The sequence below is a fragment of the Quercus lobata genome, chromosome 4, assembly GCF_001633185.2.
Source record: "Quercus lobata isolate SW786 chromosome 4, ValleyOak3.0 Primary Assembly, whole genome shotgun sequence".
Classification (NCBI taxonomy): Eukaryota; Viridiplantae; Streptophyta; class Magnoliopsida; order Fagales; family Fagaceae; genus Quercus; species Quercus lobata.
The window spans coordinates 9,478,063-9,495,921 of NC_044907.1; the positions used below are offsets into that span (position 1 = coordinate 9,478,063).

At 32.6% G+C, this 17,859-nt stretch overlaps 1 protein-coding gene and 1 pseudogene across 1 annotated transcript; both read right to left on the reverse strand.

The window, feature by feature from the left end:
* Positions 1 to 372: 372 nt before the first annotated feature.
* Positions 373 to 5,744, reverse strand: LOC115986507 (tetraketide alpha-pyrone reductase 1-like). The gene is made up of 6 exons (XM_031109618.1): positions 5,422 to 5,744; positions 3,524 to 3,693; positions 2,599 to 2,790; positions 1,903 to 2,065; positions 947 to 1,133; positions 373 to 712 (listed from the first exon to the last, which is right to left on the reverse strand). The coding sequence occupies exons 1-6, from the start codon at positions 5,537 to 5,539 to the stop codon at positions 568 to 570; spliced, it is 975 nt and encodes a 324-aa protein (XP_030965478.1). The 5' UTR covers positions 5,540 to 5,744; the 3' UTR covers positions 373 to 567.
* Positions 5,745 to 10,161: 4,417 nt separating this feature from the next.
* On the reverse strand, positions 10,162 to 15,904 carry LOC115984544 (annotated as a pseudogene).
* Between the last annotated feature and the right edge of the window lie 1,955 nt (positions 15,905 to 17,859).

The following is a 17,859-nucleotide window of genomic DNA, read 5'->3' on the forward strand; positions in this document are numbered from 1 at the left end:
AGTATCGACTTGGACAAAGTTCCCGAAAGACCATGAAGAACAACCCAAATAGAAACCACGAAGATCAAACCCACAAAGAAACAAAGCTCAAACCCAACGAACCACGAAGATCAAACCTATCAAGAAAGGAAGATCAAACCCACGAAGAAGAAACAACCAACTTAAACAAAAATCACAAACCACGAAGATCAAACCCGCGAAGAAGAAACAACAAACCCAAACAAAAATCACAAACCACGAAGATCAAACCCACAAAGAAACAAAGATCAAACCCACGAAGAAGAAACAACAAACCCACATAGATCACATTGAAGAAGAAACAACAAAGGCTCCAGAAAGATCAAACCACGAAGACCAAACCCAAACAACAAAGATCAAATTCAATGTCTCATTTCTGATTGAGTGAAACTTGATTTATAAGTTGCATAGCTAAAATATTTCCAAAAGCATTACCGTTTATAAATCTTAATACAATGGGAACATTTAAGCCCAACAAACACCAGTCAAGATGAGCAATACACAATTTATTTGTACTTATCAGCATCACTTCCATTTTAATAACATAATTCAAATGGTGATGATGCCATTCTCCTTAAAGCTTTCAATAGTGTCCCTAACACTCACTTCCAAAGGAATGAAGTTAATACCCAAACTTATGGCCTTGTCTTGGGATATCTTGTATAATGGCTGCAAAGGCTTGTCATCTTCACTTCTGCCAAAAATGAAAGATAAAATTGACTCTTCTCCAACCTTTGTGATGTGTAAGAACAATTACTATGGGTGACAAAAGCAATTTTTTAAAAGAAAAATTTATTTGACAAAAGAAAATTATTAATTGAACTAATCATTTAGTTAAATGAAGCATGTATTCCACTTGAGTCATACTTGTCAGTTACAAAATGGCACCAATAAGGGACATTCAATATCATGCAAATAAATAACTCACTTTTCAGGAAGTCGCAAACTAGGGTAAAATTTGCGCAATATCTTGAAAACTTCGGAATAGTGTGTAACTCCTCCAACTAGACAATATCTCCCACTAGCAGCGGGATTCTCAAATGCCTGAATATGTGCATTTGCAACATCTCTAACATCAACAAGTCTGTATATTCCATCAGGGAATATTTGAGTTCCTGCACAAAGGAAGGAGTGAACAAGTTAATCAATAGCATTATATGGAACGATGTAGCTAGAGAGAGTAAATTTCAATAGGCCAAATATGGTTAAACACACAATTTTCATTTTGATCAGTTGACCATTTTATCAAAAGAATATGCTTGGAGATCATTGTTGAAATAGTTCACCTTATATAGCCAGTATACCCTGTATTTAGTAGATGCTGATTACCGTCCTCAAATTGTACAAGATATATATAAGTTATAAAGCATATTCTCAAGCTGCGTATGTTGAGATAGAAGCTTTTTTTATCCATGGAACATAGGTTGAACCACAACCTATACATTTCAGGTGGCATTAGTGGGCTTGGCACTTGCAGATCAAGGTCAAGTTTAAAACCTCCTTGTTTTCAAATGAACTCTAGGTAAAAGAGAAATTTTTACATTCCATGTTAAGAGGACTAGAATTAAGTAAAGCCTCGTGTGAGAAAGAGGACGAGTAATTTCCGGAGAAGGAGTGAGTCTCGTAAAACGGTCACTTACCACTCAAAAAATACCTAGTAGGTTCTAATGTTAGCTCAATGCTCATAGACTCATAGTATTCTAAAAAGTTGTAGCACTCACAATGTACTGGAATAGGCCTATATACACCTATCATACTTACTTCATCCACTAAACCAGTTATGACTTTAATTTGGCATATGATATGCTAATCATACTTGAATATTTAGAATTTATGTAGAAAGAAACACAATACACGTAGTCCTCATTGGTTGCAAAAGAGTACCATGTATGATCTTCAGAAACCCCTCAAGACTAAAAGTAAGAGTTGGCTGAATGAGTGGACCAATTACAAAGCCTGGATTTATTGTTACCAAGTCTATACCATTCTCTTTAGCAAATGTCCAAGCAGCCTCCTCAGCCAAGGTCTTTGCAATCATATACCATTGCTGAAAAAACCCCAAACTATTAAATGGGAACATTTCTTGGTCAAAAAGGAATGAAATGTAGGACTAAAAAAAATATATGTAATATGTCTATGATTTGATTAAGAGCAGCATGGAAATCTATAAAATTTATGTTTACATTTGGAAACATTGAAATCTATAAATTCAACATATATCCGATTCTAGAACGTGAAATAATTACTAGGTACTATAATTACATTAAAAAATATATATATATATATATATTGAGAAAAGTATGATTACAAGAAATAGTAAAAGGAGCCTAGATGCTGACATGGATTTCTTACAGAGAAAGCAAGTTAACAAACCTTGTGATGATATTCTCTAATGTTTCTCAGAAAACAGCTATACTTGTAGGACTAGATATATAAAGTCAAAATATTATAGCTCTTACATTTCTACTTTCTAGTAAATCATCATCAAAACATTATCATAGATCTTTCATTAAAACTATTTTAAGATTAATGCTATATAATAGTCCTATTAAAGATACACTTAAAAGGAAATACGCATACCTTCAACTCCTCACAAGCAATTGGATCCGAAAACCACGTCTCGTCAATAACCACATCAGGGGTCAGTGGTTTTTTGTTGAACATAACTGCAGCCATAGAAGATGTTACAATCACTCTCTTGATAGAATGAACTTTTGCACATGATTGAAGAACGTTAAGTGTGCCCTTCACTGCTGGATCAATTAATTCTGACTGAAATATAAAAAAATGTGAAAGTAGGTCCCATAAGAATAAATTTATGAAAAATATTGGATAAACTGAATACAGTTCATTTGACAAGTTTATCATGTAACAATATTGTTATTGTGTCACTTTGTAGAATTTCTCTAATGTCTTTGTGAATAATTTCTAGAAACAATCTAGCAATTAAATCTAAAAACAGTACTTTCAAAATTTTCCAGTTGCAACAATGTGGGGAAACAAATGTAATTGCAGACAACAATGTTGAAAGCATGAAACATCCTGTTTCTTTGAGCTGCAGTTAGAATACAAATTGATAATTTTTTCGGAAGGCATTGACTTAGGTATCCTTCTTAGGAGTGGAGGAGTCCTTTAGCAAATAGAAGTAGTTCTTTGACAATCTTTATGATCAGCAAAAAAAAAAAAAAAAGAAGAATCCCCTCCAAAGTCCCTGCATTAGAGAAACCTACACTAAAAACAATTTTCTTTAATGTCCTCTCTACTTCTGGATTAAGACTTGAGAATGCTTCCCTAAAATGTTAAGTTTAAGTGCTTATTTTTGTTGCTCAATTTTCCCTGTTTTCACTATATTGTTTTAACGTATTGAACATTTAAGAATCAGATGTTGCTAAAACAGTTCAGCTGGTATGAGATCCTTAAATTATTCACCATATTGACAGAGAAATGATCACAGTATATTGATTATACATTACACAAAGGCAATAAATAACAATACAGGATGAACCTGTGGGTCACTGGCAGAGAGAGTAACGGGGGATGCTGTGTGAAAAACACCTTGGCATCCATCAACAGCAGAATCAAAAGATCCTTCTTCTAGTAAATCTGCTTTGAATAACTGAAGTCTTTCTTTAGCCCCATCAAGTGAAAGTAAATGCTCTGTTTTCTTTGGATCATCTGTGGAATATATATGCATAAATTCCAATTGGAAGGCTAAATTATTAGTAGCAAGGACTGCATGAAAAATAAAGGTAAGAAAGAAAAATGTGAAGTTAAAAGCACTATGTGCTTGCTATGGGGAATTTCAAAACTCTGCCTTAAACAGAGGCATATGCTTGGGGTGGGGTATTTCTACAAAAGTTCTTGATAAGAGAGCTTGAGCAGGGAATTGATCAGTGGTTTGTTTTGAAGATGTTCTGTTTTCTTATGTTACAGAACTTGAGTGTGTTTGCTGTTGGTGGAGTGAGGTAGTACTCTCTCACTGATATTTGTATGTGTTTCTGGAAAGATTTAAGTTAGTCCTTTGGTTAGTGATTAGAGCTAAGCTGTGTGGTTTTGTACTTTGTTACTTATTAATAATATATCTCATTCATATTATTAAAAAAAAAAAAAATGTAAAGAATAAGTGTGCCTACAATGCAATATGATTGTGAGTTTGTGACCAAACCAAGTAAAATCTACTATTAGATCGCATACTAGTTCTTCTATGTTCACAATTTTTGTGCCATAGATTTTACCACATCTTTGATGCGATCAACTATGAGTGATAGACAATCACTTTTACATGGATTCACAACCTTTTTTCTGCCACTCATAATCGACCACATCAAAGTTGTCAGAAAAGTTCATGTCCATATACCGTCTCATCCTATATAAGATGAATCGTTCCAAGACTATCATTTAGTATGACAATAAGTTTATCCAACACACAATAGTGAATAGTTGATGCACCACCACTTGTGTGCACTTCATGTGCACAGATTCACTATGGTCACATGATAAGCAAGTTACAAATTTTCAAAAAATTAAAGACTTCCAGTGTATCATTTTTCACAGTGGGTCTATGCAGACAATTTGTTACTCACTTTTGGCCCCAAAATGAAGTGGCTGGGGTCATTTACCACAACCTATATGGGTGTGCATGAGTAGCTCCCATTCCAAGGAAGCAATCCTATAATTGAATAAAGCATGATCGGCTTGTTGTGTATAAAACTTACCCCAATCAAATGAAGTATAAGTCAATTTGGTTTTTCTTAAATTGTATTACATATATCAATGTCATGTCTAAGATGAGTCAGGCCAGGCCTGGTTGGGTTAATGCTAAGAACCAAACTATATTCAATTTCCTATTTTAGCTAAAGTCAATTACAACATAGATAACCATATTGATAGGTATGCGCATAGTTTACAGATACTAGGAAAAAGGATTATCTCATTTTAAATTTTGTTCATTTCATCGTCTCAAAATTAGATTTTGTAAATCTAAACAAAAAAATTTTACAATTCTGACACCCCATTTAAAAGAATATAACAGTCCATACATTGGTGGATAAAATAAATAAATAAAAAGGCTAAAATGCAAATTGCATCCTTAAATTTGATTAAAATTCATTTAAGTCCTCTGACTTTGTTTTCTTTCAATTGAATTCTCTTAAGTTTCAAATTTATTTAAAATGAAAAAAAAATTTGAAAAAAAAATTATATAAATATTTTTACAGATTTTTTAAATATTTTTTAATGACAATTTTTTAACGAAATTGAATGAAAGACCTAATTGAATAAAGATATAAAACTTAAAGAATGAAAAGTAAAGTTAAAAAACTTAAATTAAAAAAGTGTATGCAGTTTCAGTTCATAGTAACAGGTTGATACAAATTGGAGAGAGAGAGAGAGAGAGGCACTGACTTGTATCACGAACTGTAGCTTTTACAGTGTACCCACGTTGAAGCAGGTGCTTGACAAGCCATGATGCTATGTAACCCGAAGCTCCAGTCACACACACCACCTTCTCCTCTCCGCTCATCCCCTCTGTGACTCTCTCTCTCTCTATCTCTCTCTGCGTATCTGTGTGCTTTAGTGTGAAGCTATTGACTCGGTTGTGTGTGTGTCAGTGTGTGTGTTGGTGCTTTTATGGTGAGGGATGATAGCAGGTATAGTGTTTGTCCGAGTCAGGACCGAGTGATGAGTGGCCTTATTTTGTTGTTTTTGAGAAACATGAGTGGCTTTGGTTAATGATTGAAGTTACTTTTTTTTTTTTTTTTGAGCAAAATGATTGAAGTTACTTGTGCCTAGAATGTCCTACAACAATGAAAAGGTATCTGACACTGACACCATGGAAATGGGTGTTTTTTATTTTATTTTTTTTGTAGTACCTAGAAATGAGTTTTATATTGTTTTAGTAAAACCCATATTCTAAAGAGCAAATGCAGGACTGTCTAAATTTTCGTTATTTTTGACATTAAAAAGTGACATTTACAATTAATCTATTTTTTTAAATATATATTTCAAAAAATATTTTTATCTTATTTAAATACTATTTCCTCATTCATTCTTTATTTTTTTTAATCTTTATTTATCCTTCCTCTATTTATTTTCAACAATTATATTTTTTAATAAAAAATGTTACGTTCACAATTATTTTTTACAATACTTTCACAAGAATCATAACAAAATTTTATGTAAAAAATTATTATTGGTTGTAATTTGAACCCACAATTGAAATTATTTTTTTTACTCATAAATATTAACTAATAACAATTTATTACTTAAAATTTATTATAAAAAAATTATGATAAGATTTCTCAATTGTCATTTCTTACTCTTTATATTATTTTTCCTTTCTCTCATCCATACCTTTTTTTTTTTTCCACCACCCACCTATACTCACTCCTATCTCTATCCTCCCCTTTTTTTTTCTACTTCCTTTTCTTTTTCTCCTTTATTCCAGATCCTCTCTCTCTCTCCCTCCGCAAAGCTACTCCAAATTGATAGAAGCTAATTAGGAGAATATCCAATAGCATCTATCTCCCTTCCCTCTACATTTGTTTTTAGAAATACTATATTTCACAACACTTTCTTCGGAATAATACGTTTCCTGACATTTTCATTCAATAAATATTGAGTGATAGGTTCTTATAGATTATTATTAATTAATAAAAAAAGTTGTTTTGATAAGTTCAAATTAAAACCAACAACTTAACGTCTATGATTTATTGTAAAAATATTGTCGGTTTAACACCTTTTTTTTAAACAATGTTATAAACCAAAACCTTGTTCCAATTAGCCTCTATTATAACTTTTAAGTCATTTTATAAGACCCTCTTAAAAGTAAAATTAACTACAATAGCATCACATTGAGAATTGTATATGCCATATGTTGGTAATATTTAGCATTAGTGTTTCAAAACTCCTCATTACCCGGTCTTGCAAAGTCTTGCAATTGCAAAAAAATTTGCAATTGTGCTACAGTGCCATCTTATTTTTATGATGGCATTGTACCAACTTGTATACATTTTTATATTGTTTTTTTCCTAGTGATATTGGCTAGGTATTTTTAATTTTTTTTTTTATGAAGAGGAAAAGAGAGAAAGAGTTGGTGAAATTAATATTTTAATGAATATATGAGATAAATAAGAAATGAGATGTTGAGTGTATTGTAAAATAATATGGTATAATTGATAAAGTAGTTTTTAAGATGGTAAAATGGAATAGTTCAAAGATTCCTGATGTGAATGCTCCCAGAGTGAGGAAAAAAGATAGTATGCATTTGGGGTGTTAGATGTATATGTATATGATACATGGTAGTCAAATTCACTATAACTCTGATAAATTATTTTATCATTTTTCTTCCAAATCAAACAATTTCTCTCTTCTTCTCAAAAAAAAAAAAAAAAAAAAAAAAATCTCTCTTTCAATTTTTCACCCTTCTCACATAACTAGTTCTTTCTGGTAGATCAGTTCAGGATCACTTTCAATACCTCAATTACTGTATTGCCAATTAAGACACTATCAAGGATTATAGGGTGCTTAAAAGATGACCTTGTGCATAGAAATAGAGAGTGTTGCACAATTTATTCTTACTATGTTAGCTCAATTGTAGCTTTCTAGCTGCATAGTATTACCATGGTGTGATTACTTCAATCAATTGAGCTGTTGGAAGATGGACTCAATAATTGTTGGAAGGTGGCTGGAATTACCAAATAAGAGGGACCCAAGAATTCTTTTTATGACAAAATTTAGCTACAAACTCAATTGTAGCCTAAAATTAGAACTCCACTTAATATTTTTTTTATTAGATGACCATTAGATTATATTTTGTTCTTATATTCTTCAAGCTTGCAAACTTTTCAGAAAATCAAAGATCAATAGCTATGTCATGAATCAAATGTTTAAATTTCATATTTTTGTAATTTAAAATTATGCATAAAAAATATACTTATGGGTCAAAATAGTAAATAAATCCGATTGACATAAAATTTGACATGTGTGTTAAGAACATTAAAATCATTTAATCCAACTGTTAGATTTTCAAAATATATAGAGTAGGTTTGGATTGGGCTGATTTCCAGCGTGTCTACGTTTGTGTTTTTCCTTTTTTTTTTCATGCGTTTTTGAGACTTGTGGCTACTATTCATGCATTGTTCAATGAACAATAGCAGCAAAGTTTGACTTTTCTAACTTTTTTCCGTCAATCAGTGCACATCGTGTACTATTTACAGACCCACAAATTTCACTTTTCAGTAACTTTTTCATTAAAAATGGATCTCACGGTACTATTCACACATTTAAAAATTATTTTGCTACAGTTTTTCTTAATTTTCGATTTCAATTTTCAGTTTTCAGCTGTATCCAAATAGACCCATAATTATATTAATTTTTTTAATAGGAATTGTAGCCAAGCTTATAACCAAACATTGTCTTTTCTTTTTATGTTCTTCCCTTTTAAAACTATTTTGGACTTATTTACCAACCTTTTAAAATCTTATGTTGGGTACCATAGTTGCAATTGATAAGGACATTTACAAAATTGACGAGAGATGAAAGATAGGTATCTGCAAGGATAAAGGCTAATAAAATAAATGAAAACTGGTGCTGGCCGGTAAGTGTGTTTTATTGACATGACATTGAAAATTTGGACCTATTTTCTTATACGCGAATCTGACATTGTGGTGGACTGAGATTACATTAAGTTCATGATTTGGATTGATTGTGAACCTCATGACAGTCAAAATAATAAGACAAAGTTTGGTTATAAATTTTGCACTAAAAAAAAATTAACATGATTATATAGTTTAAAAATCTAACTATTGAATTACTTGATGTTTTTTTAACACACATATCAAATTTCATGCCAATCGGATGTTATTTACTATTCGATCTATAAATTTATTTTTTACGCATAATATTAAACTATAAAAACTTGAAATTTAAATATTTAATGATGATATAGCTATTGATTTTTAATTTACCAAAAATTTTGTAAGCATGAAATATATAAGAAGAAATAGTAATGTAACAGTAGATTAGTCAAAATTCACATCCAATAAAAAAAAAAGTTGAGGGGACTGGTAGACTTAGTACCCGTTTGGATACTGATGATTTGAACTAGTGTCTGCGTTTTGACATATTTTTTTATTTTTTTATTTTTTTGAGAAACACATTTCAACAACTATTTTGCTTTTCCAATAGGTCCCGTGCACTATTCACAAGATCCACAAACCTCTTTTTTCAACAAAACTTTCATTAAAAATGGGTTATGACACTATTCATATATTTAAAAATTATTTTACTACAGTGTTTTTAGTTTTCAGTTTTCAGCAAAATAAGCGGTATCTAAACACACCCTTAAGCTACAAACAAGTTTGCCGCCAAACTCTGTCCAAATAGCAACCATCAGAATATGCTTGTCATTAGCTAAGTTCTAGCACTCACAAAGATTCATAAGGGCTGTGTATCTTCTTAAAGTGCATAATGAGTAATAAGGAACTGCGGGAAAGAATGGTAAAGAGAAAAAGCATAATGAAGCATTGAAAATTTGAAACAGCTTTTCTTTAAAAACTATATCTAAAAACCAAGAATATAGAAAGCAATCCCTCCTTGGCAACATTTTCGAGGTTATAGCATTTGATTTGTGAGTATGTAAGGGGTATTTGGTAATGATTTTCTACTTGTGAGATCCACAAACATTCCAAGCCATATGATCATCTCTTAAAATGGATTTTCTTAGTATCTGGTTCAATTGCATATGCTATCCATATGGGAACATTTCCTTCAAAATGTTTTTGCAAATTAATCTCCCACTTACGTAAAAATTTACATTCCCAGAAATCAGAAGTGTGAATTGGCAGATTGTTCATTAACCTAATAAGCTAGTTATTGAGACATCTTCATATATCTAGATTCTAGACTAAGGAACTAAAAAAAATTGTTTAGTTCAAATGTTCAATCTGTACAAAAGACTTGAATTCTAACTTCAAGAGAAGTTGATTTACATATTGTGCCAGCTAACATAGTTTCCAAAATAATATATAAATATTAAAATTATGGAACATTCAATATGAGAAAATAAAGTTCAATGCAAGGAAACTGAGTCTTAAGAGTTAAGATAACATTTATTTGCATATACTTATATCACTTTCTTTAAGACAACGCATAATTCAGAAACTGAGTAAGCCCTTCTCCTCTAAGCTTTCAATCAAGTCCTTGAGACTTACCTCCAAAGGAATGAAGTTAATACCCAAGCTTCTTGCTTTCTCCTGGGATACCTTGAATGTCGGCACAGGTGGCTTGTCATCTTCAGGTCTGCCATGAAAAGACACAATTTACTATTCTTCAAACTTTGTGATGTATAGAAAAATTTGATGCATGAAGTGGATAATGGAACACATTGTCATCATCAAGATAGGCAAATTTGTAAACAAAAAAAATTTATCCTTTTTTTTTTCTTTTCTATACGGACAGTTGAATCATAATTGTAACCCCTTTGACAACATTAGACATTACTACTTACAAAAAAAGAACATTAGACATTACTGAAAAACATCGTTCTATATGCACTTCCTTGCATATACTCCCAAAAATTGCAAGTGTACAAACGATTTTATGATAACTTGTGCCTTTCACTTTTTCTGCAACACAGTTGCAACATACACAAATTAAAAAGATATCCGACAATCTCAAGCATTCTATTCAAGAACATATTGACAGATTATATTACAGAAGAAAAATATTCCTTTGGCCAGAATGCTACTCTTACAGACCATGTACCATTGAATGACAGGTTTGCAGTGCCTTGAAATAAATTTCAGGCTTTAGACATCAAAGCTGGCAGCTGCAAACCAATTGAATCCCAAGAGGGGGGAAATACTTCAGGTTTCTGTTTCAGGGGTCAAAACGTCTTAGAATCTACGTTACATCACAAGTTACAGAAACCATTCAAAGAAGCAAATATTGTGCTCTCACTGACATCATAGCTCCTGGAAATCATATCATAATCCTAGTGGCATTACCAAATTGATGAATCTAATTAGAGCCTCATGTCATATCTTAGGTAGGCCCAGTTACAAGAATACCTTTTCACCACACAGCACTATCCATGGTAAATAGTAGTTGAACCATGGGCTAATCTACTCATTGTTGCCTTCCTCTGCCCTTGGGTCAATATTCATCACTAGTTTTCTATGTACAATCCCAAACTGTGTTGTCTTTCTTCAGCTTTCCTCAGACAGCTTAAAGTTATTTCACAGATTTTTGCTTCAACCATTCTAAATCTCAGTGGAAATATGGCCAACTCCTGTAGTTTTCATTCTCCAGCATCAACAGAAACTTTGTAAATATAGTGCCTAATCTATGAGACATGTTGTAATATCCAGTTTTATACTTAAATGTCCCTGGCACAATTCTTTTCTAACAAATTAATGAAGAAGTTCTAACTATTCCTAATAACATGCGTCTACCACGATCAAAGTACCCATGCTACTTTTTCCTGTAATGAGTCAGAATTATTATCATATAAACTAAAAAAAACTTCAATGTTACCGGGGTATTTGACAGCTAAAGAATGTTGGAGGGAAATCGAAAAAGATCTAGAAAAATCGTTGGGCATGGCTTCTTTCTGATCTGTTGCTTGATGGGAACAGCTTGTCAGATATAAAGAGAACCAGTAAATCAAAAACAAGCAACATAACCTCGCAGGGAACAGTAAAACATGCAAACTGAACCTAGTTGCCTCTGTCTATGGCACCAAAGAGGAACATTCCATACCACGTAAGTAACATAACTCACTTTTGGGTTGGGAACAAAGCAGGGAAAAGTTCACCCAATATCTTGAGAATCTCAGAATGGGGTGTAACTCTTCCAACTAAACAATATCGGCCACTAGCAGATGGAGTCTCAAATGCTTGAATATGTGCATTTGCCACGTCTCTAATATCAACAAAGATTATACAATTTAAATATCTGCTAAAAAGCACATTGTTGAGCACTGTATTTGAGACAAGTTATTTCTATCCACGGAATATAGGATAATCCTGATCTATGTATTTCAGGCGGGGCACTTTGCAGGTCAAAATGGTTGAATTCAGGTGCATTCTCAAAAAATCAGGTGTGATTTCACCTTTTTTTTTTCTTTATAATTGATTTACATTCCATATTATTAGAACTAGATTTCAGTAATGAATAGGGGAAAAAATGGTAGCATAAGGTATCCCAAGAAATAAACCTTTTATCATAACAAAATATCAGGAACATACGAACATTTACCTAGCGCGACTATTGATACAGTTATTGTTCATTCAAACAACCAAACCAGGAAGTTAGAATATTAGATCCAAGGTTCCTAGTATTAGAGAAAATTTTCCAGCACTTACAATTTATAGCCCTATATCAATACTTATTATGCTTAGAACATATGCTACCTTATTAGATAAGGCAGTTCAAACACCAAAAGAACTAATTCTGTACTTTTTGTTGTCTTTCTGAGATTGAGCAAAACAGATACTTGAACATTTAAAAGTCATGTAGTAGAATAGAAAATACACAATATCCTTATGGGTTGCAAAGAGTACCATTTATGAGATTCAGAATTGTGTCCACACTGAATGTAGTAGTTGACTGTAAGAGAGGACCAATAACAGGCCCTGGATTCATTGTTATCATGTCAATCCCATTCTCTTTAGCAAATTTCAAGCAGCCTCCTCAGCCAATGTTTTTGAGAGCATATACCAAAGCTGAAACCAAAAAAAAAAAAAAAAAGAACTTTAAATGAGAGAGATTCTTCCAGGGTTAAGTTCAGGACCAAAAACAATGCATTATCTATTATATTCTACTTTAAAAGTTGTTTAATATTATCATGAGAATGTGAATCTATCCAACTTCACTGCAATGACTAACTGTATCATGTAGATCTTTTAAAATGTATCTAAAACAGTGAAGATCCTAAAAGAATTCTACCATATCCGCAATATGAATGAAGGACTACAAGAATGATTTTTGTCAGTAGTATTCATACATATGAACAAACATCCAATTAAAGTGTTTAAATTAAAATATAAGAGTTTCTATATAGGATAAATATAACAAGGGATACTAAGAATTCAGGGAGTAGAACCTATGCACCCCTTTGATTCCTCACAAGTAACTGGATCAGAAAACCAAGTTTCATTTTAAATCACATCAGGGGTAAGAGGTTTTCTGCTGCACATGATTGCAGCAATTGAAGACGTTACAATAACTCTCTTGATAGAAGAAAATTTTGAACATGATTTAAGAACATTAAGTGTTCCCTTCACTGCTGGATCAATCAACTCTGCCTGAAACATGGGAAAAAGTGGAAAATTAAGCAATCAAAACTAATCCCATTTAACTTTTCAAACAGTTTTGGTTGCCACCACCTTGGAATGAGAATTTTGTAAGAATGAAACCATTGGGACCTTTGCCTCCACACACTATCTATCTACAGTAGGAGAGTAAACCATACCATATAACTTTTCTTTTTTGGAGCTTTTTTATTTAGCACACTACTCAGTATTAAGGCTTGCCAATTCTTCTCTCCAAAGTCAACTCTACTTGCTCAATTTGGCTTTCACTTTTTACCCCCAAACTCTATTTGCTTCAATAAAATCAACATCACAACCTTTGAAATGTTGGCCAAGGCACGGGCACAAAGTAAGAATCACAGATTACTAAATCAAGTAATCATGCATGTTACTCTAAGTTGTTGTAAATTGATTCAAGCAACATGGAGCACCAACCGGACAAAAAGAAGCAAGAATGTGAATATCACCATATTTACAGCAAAATTGGAACAATATATTAACTGATTGAGTTTGCTTCAAGGAAAAAAAAAAAACGCTATAAGATGAACCTGTGGGTCACTGGCTGCAAGAAAAACAGGTGACGCTGTATGAAACACACCTACACATTCATCAACTACAGAATCAAATGATCCTTCTTCCAGTAAATTTGCCTTGAACAACTTTAAGTCTCTCCTTTGCTCCATCAAGCACAAGTAAGCGGTCTGTTTTCTTTGGATCATCTATGGAATATACAAACATAACTAGTGAATTATGAAAGTTCAACAACGACACTTTCAAGTAATATACATATACAAACATTGATTTTTTTTCCTTCAACATCCAAAATGGTTAATCAAGATGAATAATACCCTTAGAATGAGAGTTCACACTATCTTTATCCTTTTATGCAAACTCGTGGAAAAATGATTTCTTAGTAAACATATTGTAACATACATGAAAAGAACTATAAAAAAATGCCTTACTGATTTACTTATTAGGAAAAGCAATACTGCTACTTATCACTAATCAAGCATAATTATTTTTCACCAGACACTTATTTGTTGGTCTATTTATAACACAGAAGCCTTTTTCATGCATTTAACAAGTGGAATATGCACACTCTAAGTCCTGGAATTACAGATTTACCATTACGGCCAATACTTGAGCTTGACAGCTATATGGTGATGGGAAACAACTATTGTCTGGCATGTTATCTTTCAGTGCATTCTTATATGACAAGCTTGTAAAAACTAGAGAAATGACAAATAAAATATTTTAAGTGTTGCAACTTGCAAGGTCTCCAGCCCTTTCATGACATCTACCGATGTTGGATGGTATTAGGCCTTCAATCCACAAACAATGGTATTGTTGCAATGTACATGAAGTTGAACCTAAATTGCCACCTCAGATAGATGTAATTGTGATGTGCCTGTAGGGGCTGACTTTGGTTTAGGTCCTTTAGGACACCACTAAAAGAAGACATCTGAAGGGTTTTTTTTTTTTTTTTTTTTTTTTTAAAGTATGTACTCACAGATATAACATAGCAGGAATTTCTTCCTGTGGTGCACAAAGTATTTCTTTTTACTTGGGTATCAAACATCCATCAAAGGAAAAAAAAAACTCTAAAAGTTGGATCTTTTGCTTAGGCATTTTTCCTTTTTCTAGAAAGCAACTATATTAGATTCTTAACATTTTGTTATAAAGTGAAAGTAATGATAGGGTCAAGTAAAAAAGTAAGTAATGACAGGTAATTATGTGTTTGAAACAGTGGTAACTGTTGCTTGAAATTCTGAATGATGATTGCCAAAACATTCAAAGATACGTTATAATAACCCTGCCCAAGTGAGAAAGTGAAAACTTGGTGCTTTTTCTTTTCAAGCTTTTCCTTCCTACTTCAAATCTTTTTGCATTTTGGTTTCCAGAAACTACTTTTTTATTGCAGTCAAACCAATATTTGTCTTACTTTAACATCATAAAATACTTCTTTAGAACAAAAATTGAAACAGAACCTCATGGATGGCCTGAAAACCTCTAGACCAATCCCTTGGTTAACCCTTGACACTGAACTTTTCAGAAACCCTTTTTTTTTTTTTATATATAAATGGAAAATAATATCCCTGATACTCTCTCCGTCCCCAAACCCCAATTTTCAAGAAACTATCATTTAAAGTACTGTTTTCAAAAATAAAAGTTATCAATTGTCAAAACTATCCCATGAATTTAAACTCAAAGGAAGGAAATAAGTAAATTGTATAGATTACTTATGAAATTGGTATCTACTAGCTTAATAAAAGGGACAACATTTTATTTAGCTAAAAAAGGCAACATTTTGACACATCCAAAGATAGATGTGTCAAATTGAAAAAGTTGAACCAAACCCATAATTTAAAGCATGCCAAAATAGTGTTGGATGCAACTGAAACTGAAAGAAACCAAATTTGAGAGAGAAAGAGAGAGAGAGACTGTCTATACTGAATTGGGTCACGAACAGTGGCTTTGACAGTGTATCCACGTTGGAGCAAGAGCTTGACCAACCATGAAGCTATGTAACCGGAGGCTCCAGTTACACTCACCACATTCTCTGTTCCATTCATTATCTCTCTCTTCCCGGTCTTTTTTAGCAATTTAACACCATTTTGCTAACAATTTCATTAGTTAGCATGTTTTGGAAACTATTTAGGAAACTAAGCCATGGGAAATTGAGTCTAACCGATTTTTGCAGATCTCAAATGATTTTTACAATTAATACCAAAATCCAATTGAAAGAGAGAGAAACCATAATTTTGACATGGAAGCACCTATATCCCCTAGGATAGGACTAGAAAACGTATCGTTGGAGAGATTTAGGAATTCAATCTCACCAAGTAGAAAAGGAGTAAGTCCTTCAAAGAGGTTGGAACTCAAATCAATGAATGCATGGAAAGCTACATTTATGGTTTGTTTGGATTGAGGGGGAGAGAGAGTGAGTAGAGTAGATTTAGTACAAAATTAGCTTATTTTTAATCAATTCTACTCCACTCCCCTCCTTCCACCCTTCATCTAAACAGGCCATTAATGGACTTGGTAGCTGGCCATGTAGTAGTTGATTGAAAGAAACATTTAGCAGTGTTAAATTAGAAATAGTTTCCCAAAACCAGCTGGGGATGGAACCTGAAATGCAAGCATATGAGAAGTCTAGATGCTTGAGCTTCTTCTGTGATTTAAGCCAAGCTGGAATTGAAGTACCCAAATGACAATCACCCATACAAAGATCCTGGAGTTGGAATGGAGGGACCCAAGTGTAAATATTTCAGCTTAGTTAGCTTTGAAAAATGTGATTCTGTGAGAATTCCTGTCAATTTTTTAGAAAAAACTTCGAAATTGACCAACTCAGAGAGTCCCATTAAGAAGGTTACAGGTTAGATCAAGATCAACCAGATTTTCAAGCTGACCCAACCAATTTGGTAATGTACCATACAAATGATTAGATGGCAATGCCAAGTATTTCAGACTAGACAGTGGGCTTCTAGAGAAGGCAGTTTTCATTTTTTTTTTTTTTCTTTTTTTTGATATATCATTTGACAAAATTTTAGTACATTAAAATAATTAATGCATTGAGTTGGGGAAAAAAAATAAATTAAAACATTTGCTCTAAGTGTAATTCACTTGACGAAGTTTCAAAGATTAAAATTCTAATTGTGAAAAGGTTGATGAGGGTGGTTTAGCTTCATGTTAGATGATTTGTGTTACATATTGAAATATTTTTATAAAAATTACATTATTTAATTTTAAATATTGATTAATTGCCCATTTGAGTGAATTAATCAGTTTTTCTTTTACTAAAATTGGTAAATTCTAACTTAGTGCAAAAATTACAATATTTTATCCATAGAAGACTCTCTAAAAGTTTTGAGTATAGTTATGATGTGCTTTTGTGTTAGAATCACTTTCTCCCTCACTTGCATGTATTTGGTTCTCAAAGGAAAAAAAAAACATTTCGGCTTTCTTTTAGAAATCAGTTACTTTATCATTAATAGCATTAGTATTCATGCATGACTTTCCCTTATGAGTTGGCAGACTTTATAAACGTTAGTGGCCAATAAAAGTGTATGATATAACATGAAGAAGTTTCAAAGATTAAATTTGACAAAGTTTACTATTCAATTATAACTCAACGTTAACTTTACTAGGTATAATTCATACATATGCAATTATTAATGCGTACCCTTGGTGTAGGTTTCAGTCAACCTAATTGGTAAAATCTTTGATGATTGTATAAGAGATCTAGGGTTCAAACCCTACTTACATAAAAAACTGATTGGTGTCTTGGTCTGATGATAAAAGAGTTATCATTAGAAGCGGACGCTATAGATTGAAACTCCTTGGTGTACTAGTCATTTTACAAATATAAGTACTTATGGGGTGTGGGAGTAGGGGTGTCAATGTTCGACCCAACCCGTGAACACGACACGAACCCGACACGGGTTTTTTCAGTTTAGGGTTGGGTTTTAATGGGTTTGGATCATAAACGGGTTGACCCGAAAGTGACAAGATAAGAAACGTGTTATAA

What these genes read in the sequence shown, in the direction of transcription:
- LOC115986507 (XM_031109618.1), bottom strand. Translation starts at nt 5,539, where the DNA reads ATGAGCGGAGAGGAGAAGGTGGTGTGTGTGACTGGAGCTTCGGGTTAC. An exon ending in TTGCTTGTGAGGAGTTGAAG is followed by an intron (nt 2,066 to 2,598) that starts GTATGCGTATTT and finishes GGGTTTTTTCAG; the next exon opens with CAATGGTATATGATTGCAAA. An exon ending in GTTTCTGAAGATCATACATG is followed by an intron (nt 1,134 to 1,902) that starts GTACTCTTTTGC and finishes TCCTTTGTGCAG; the next exon opens with GAACTCAAATATTCCCTGAT.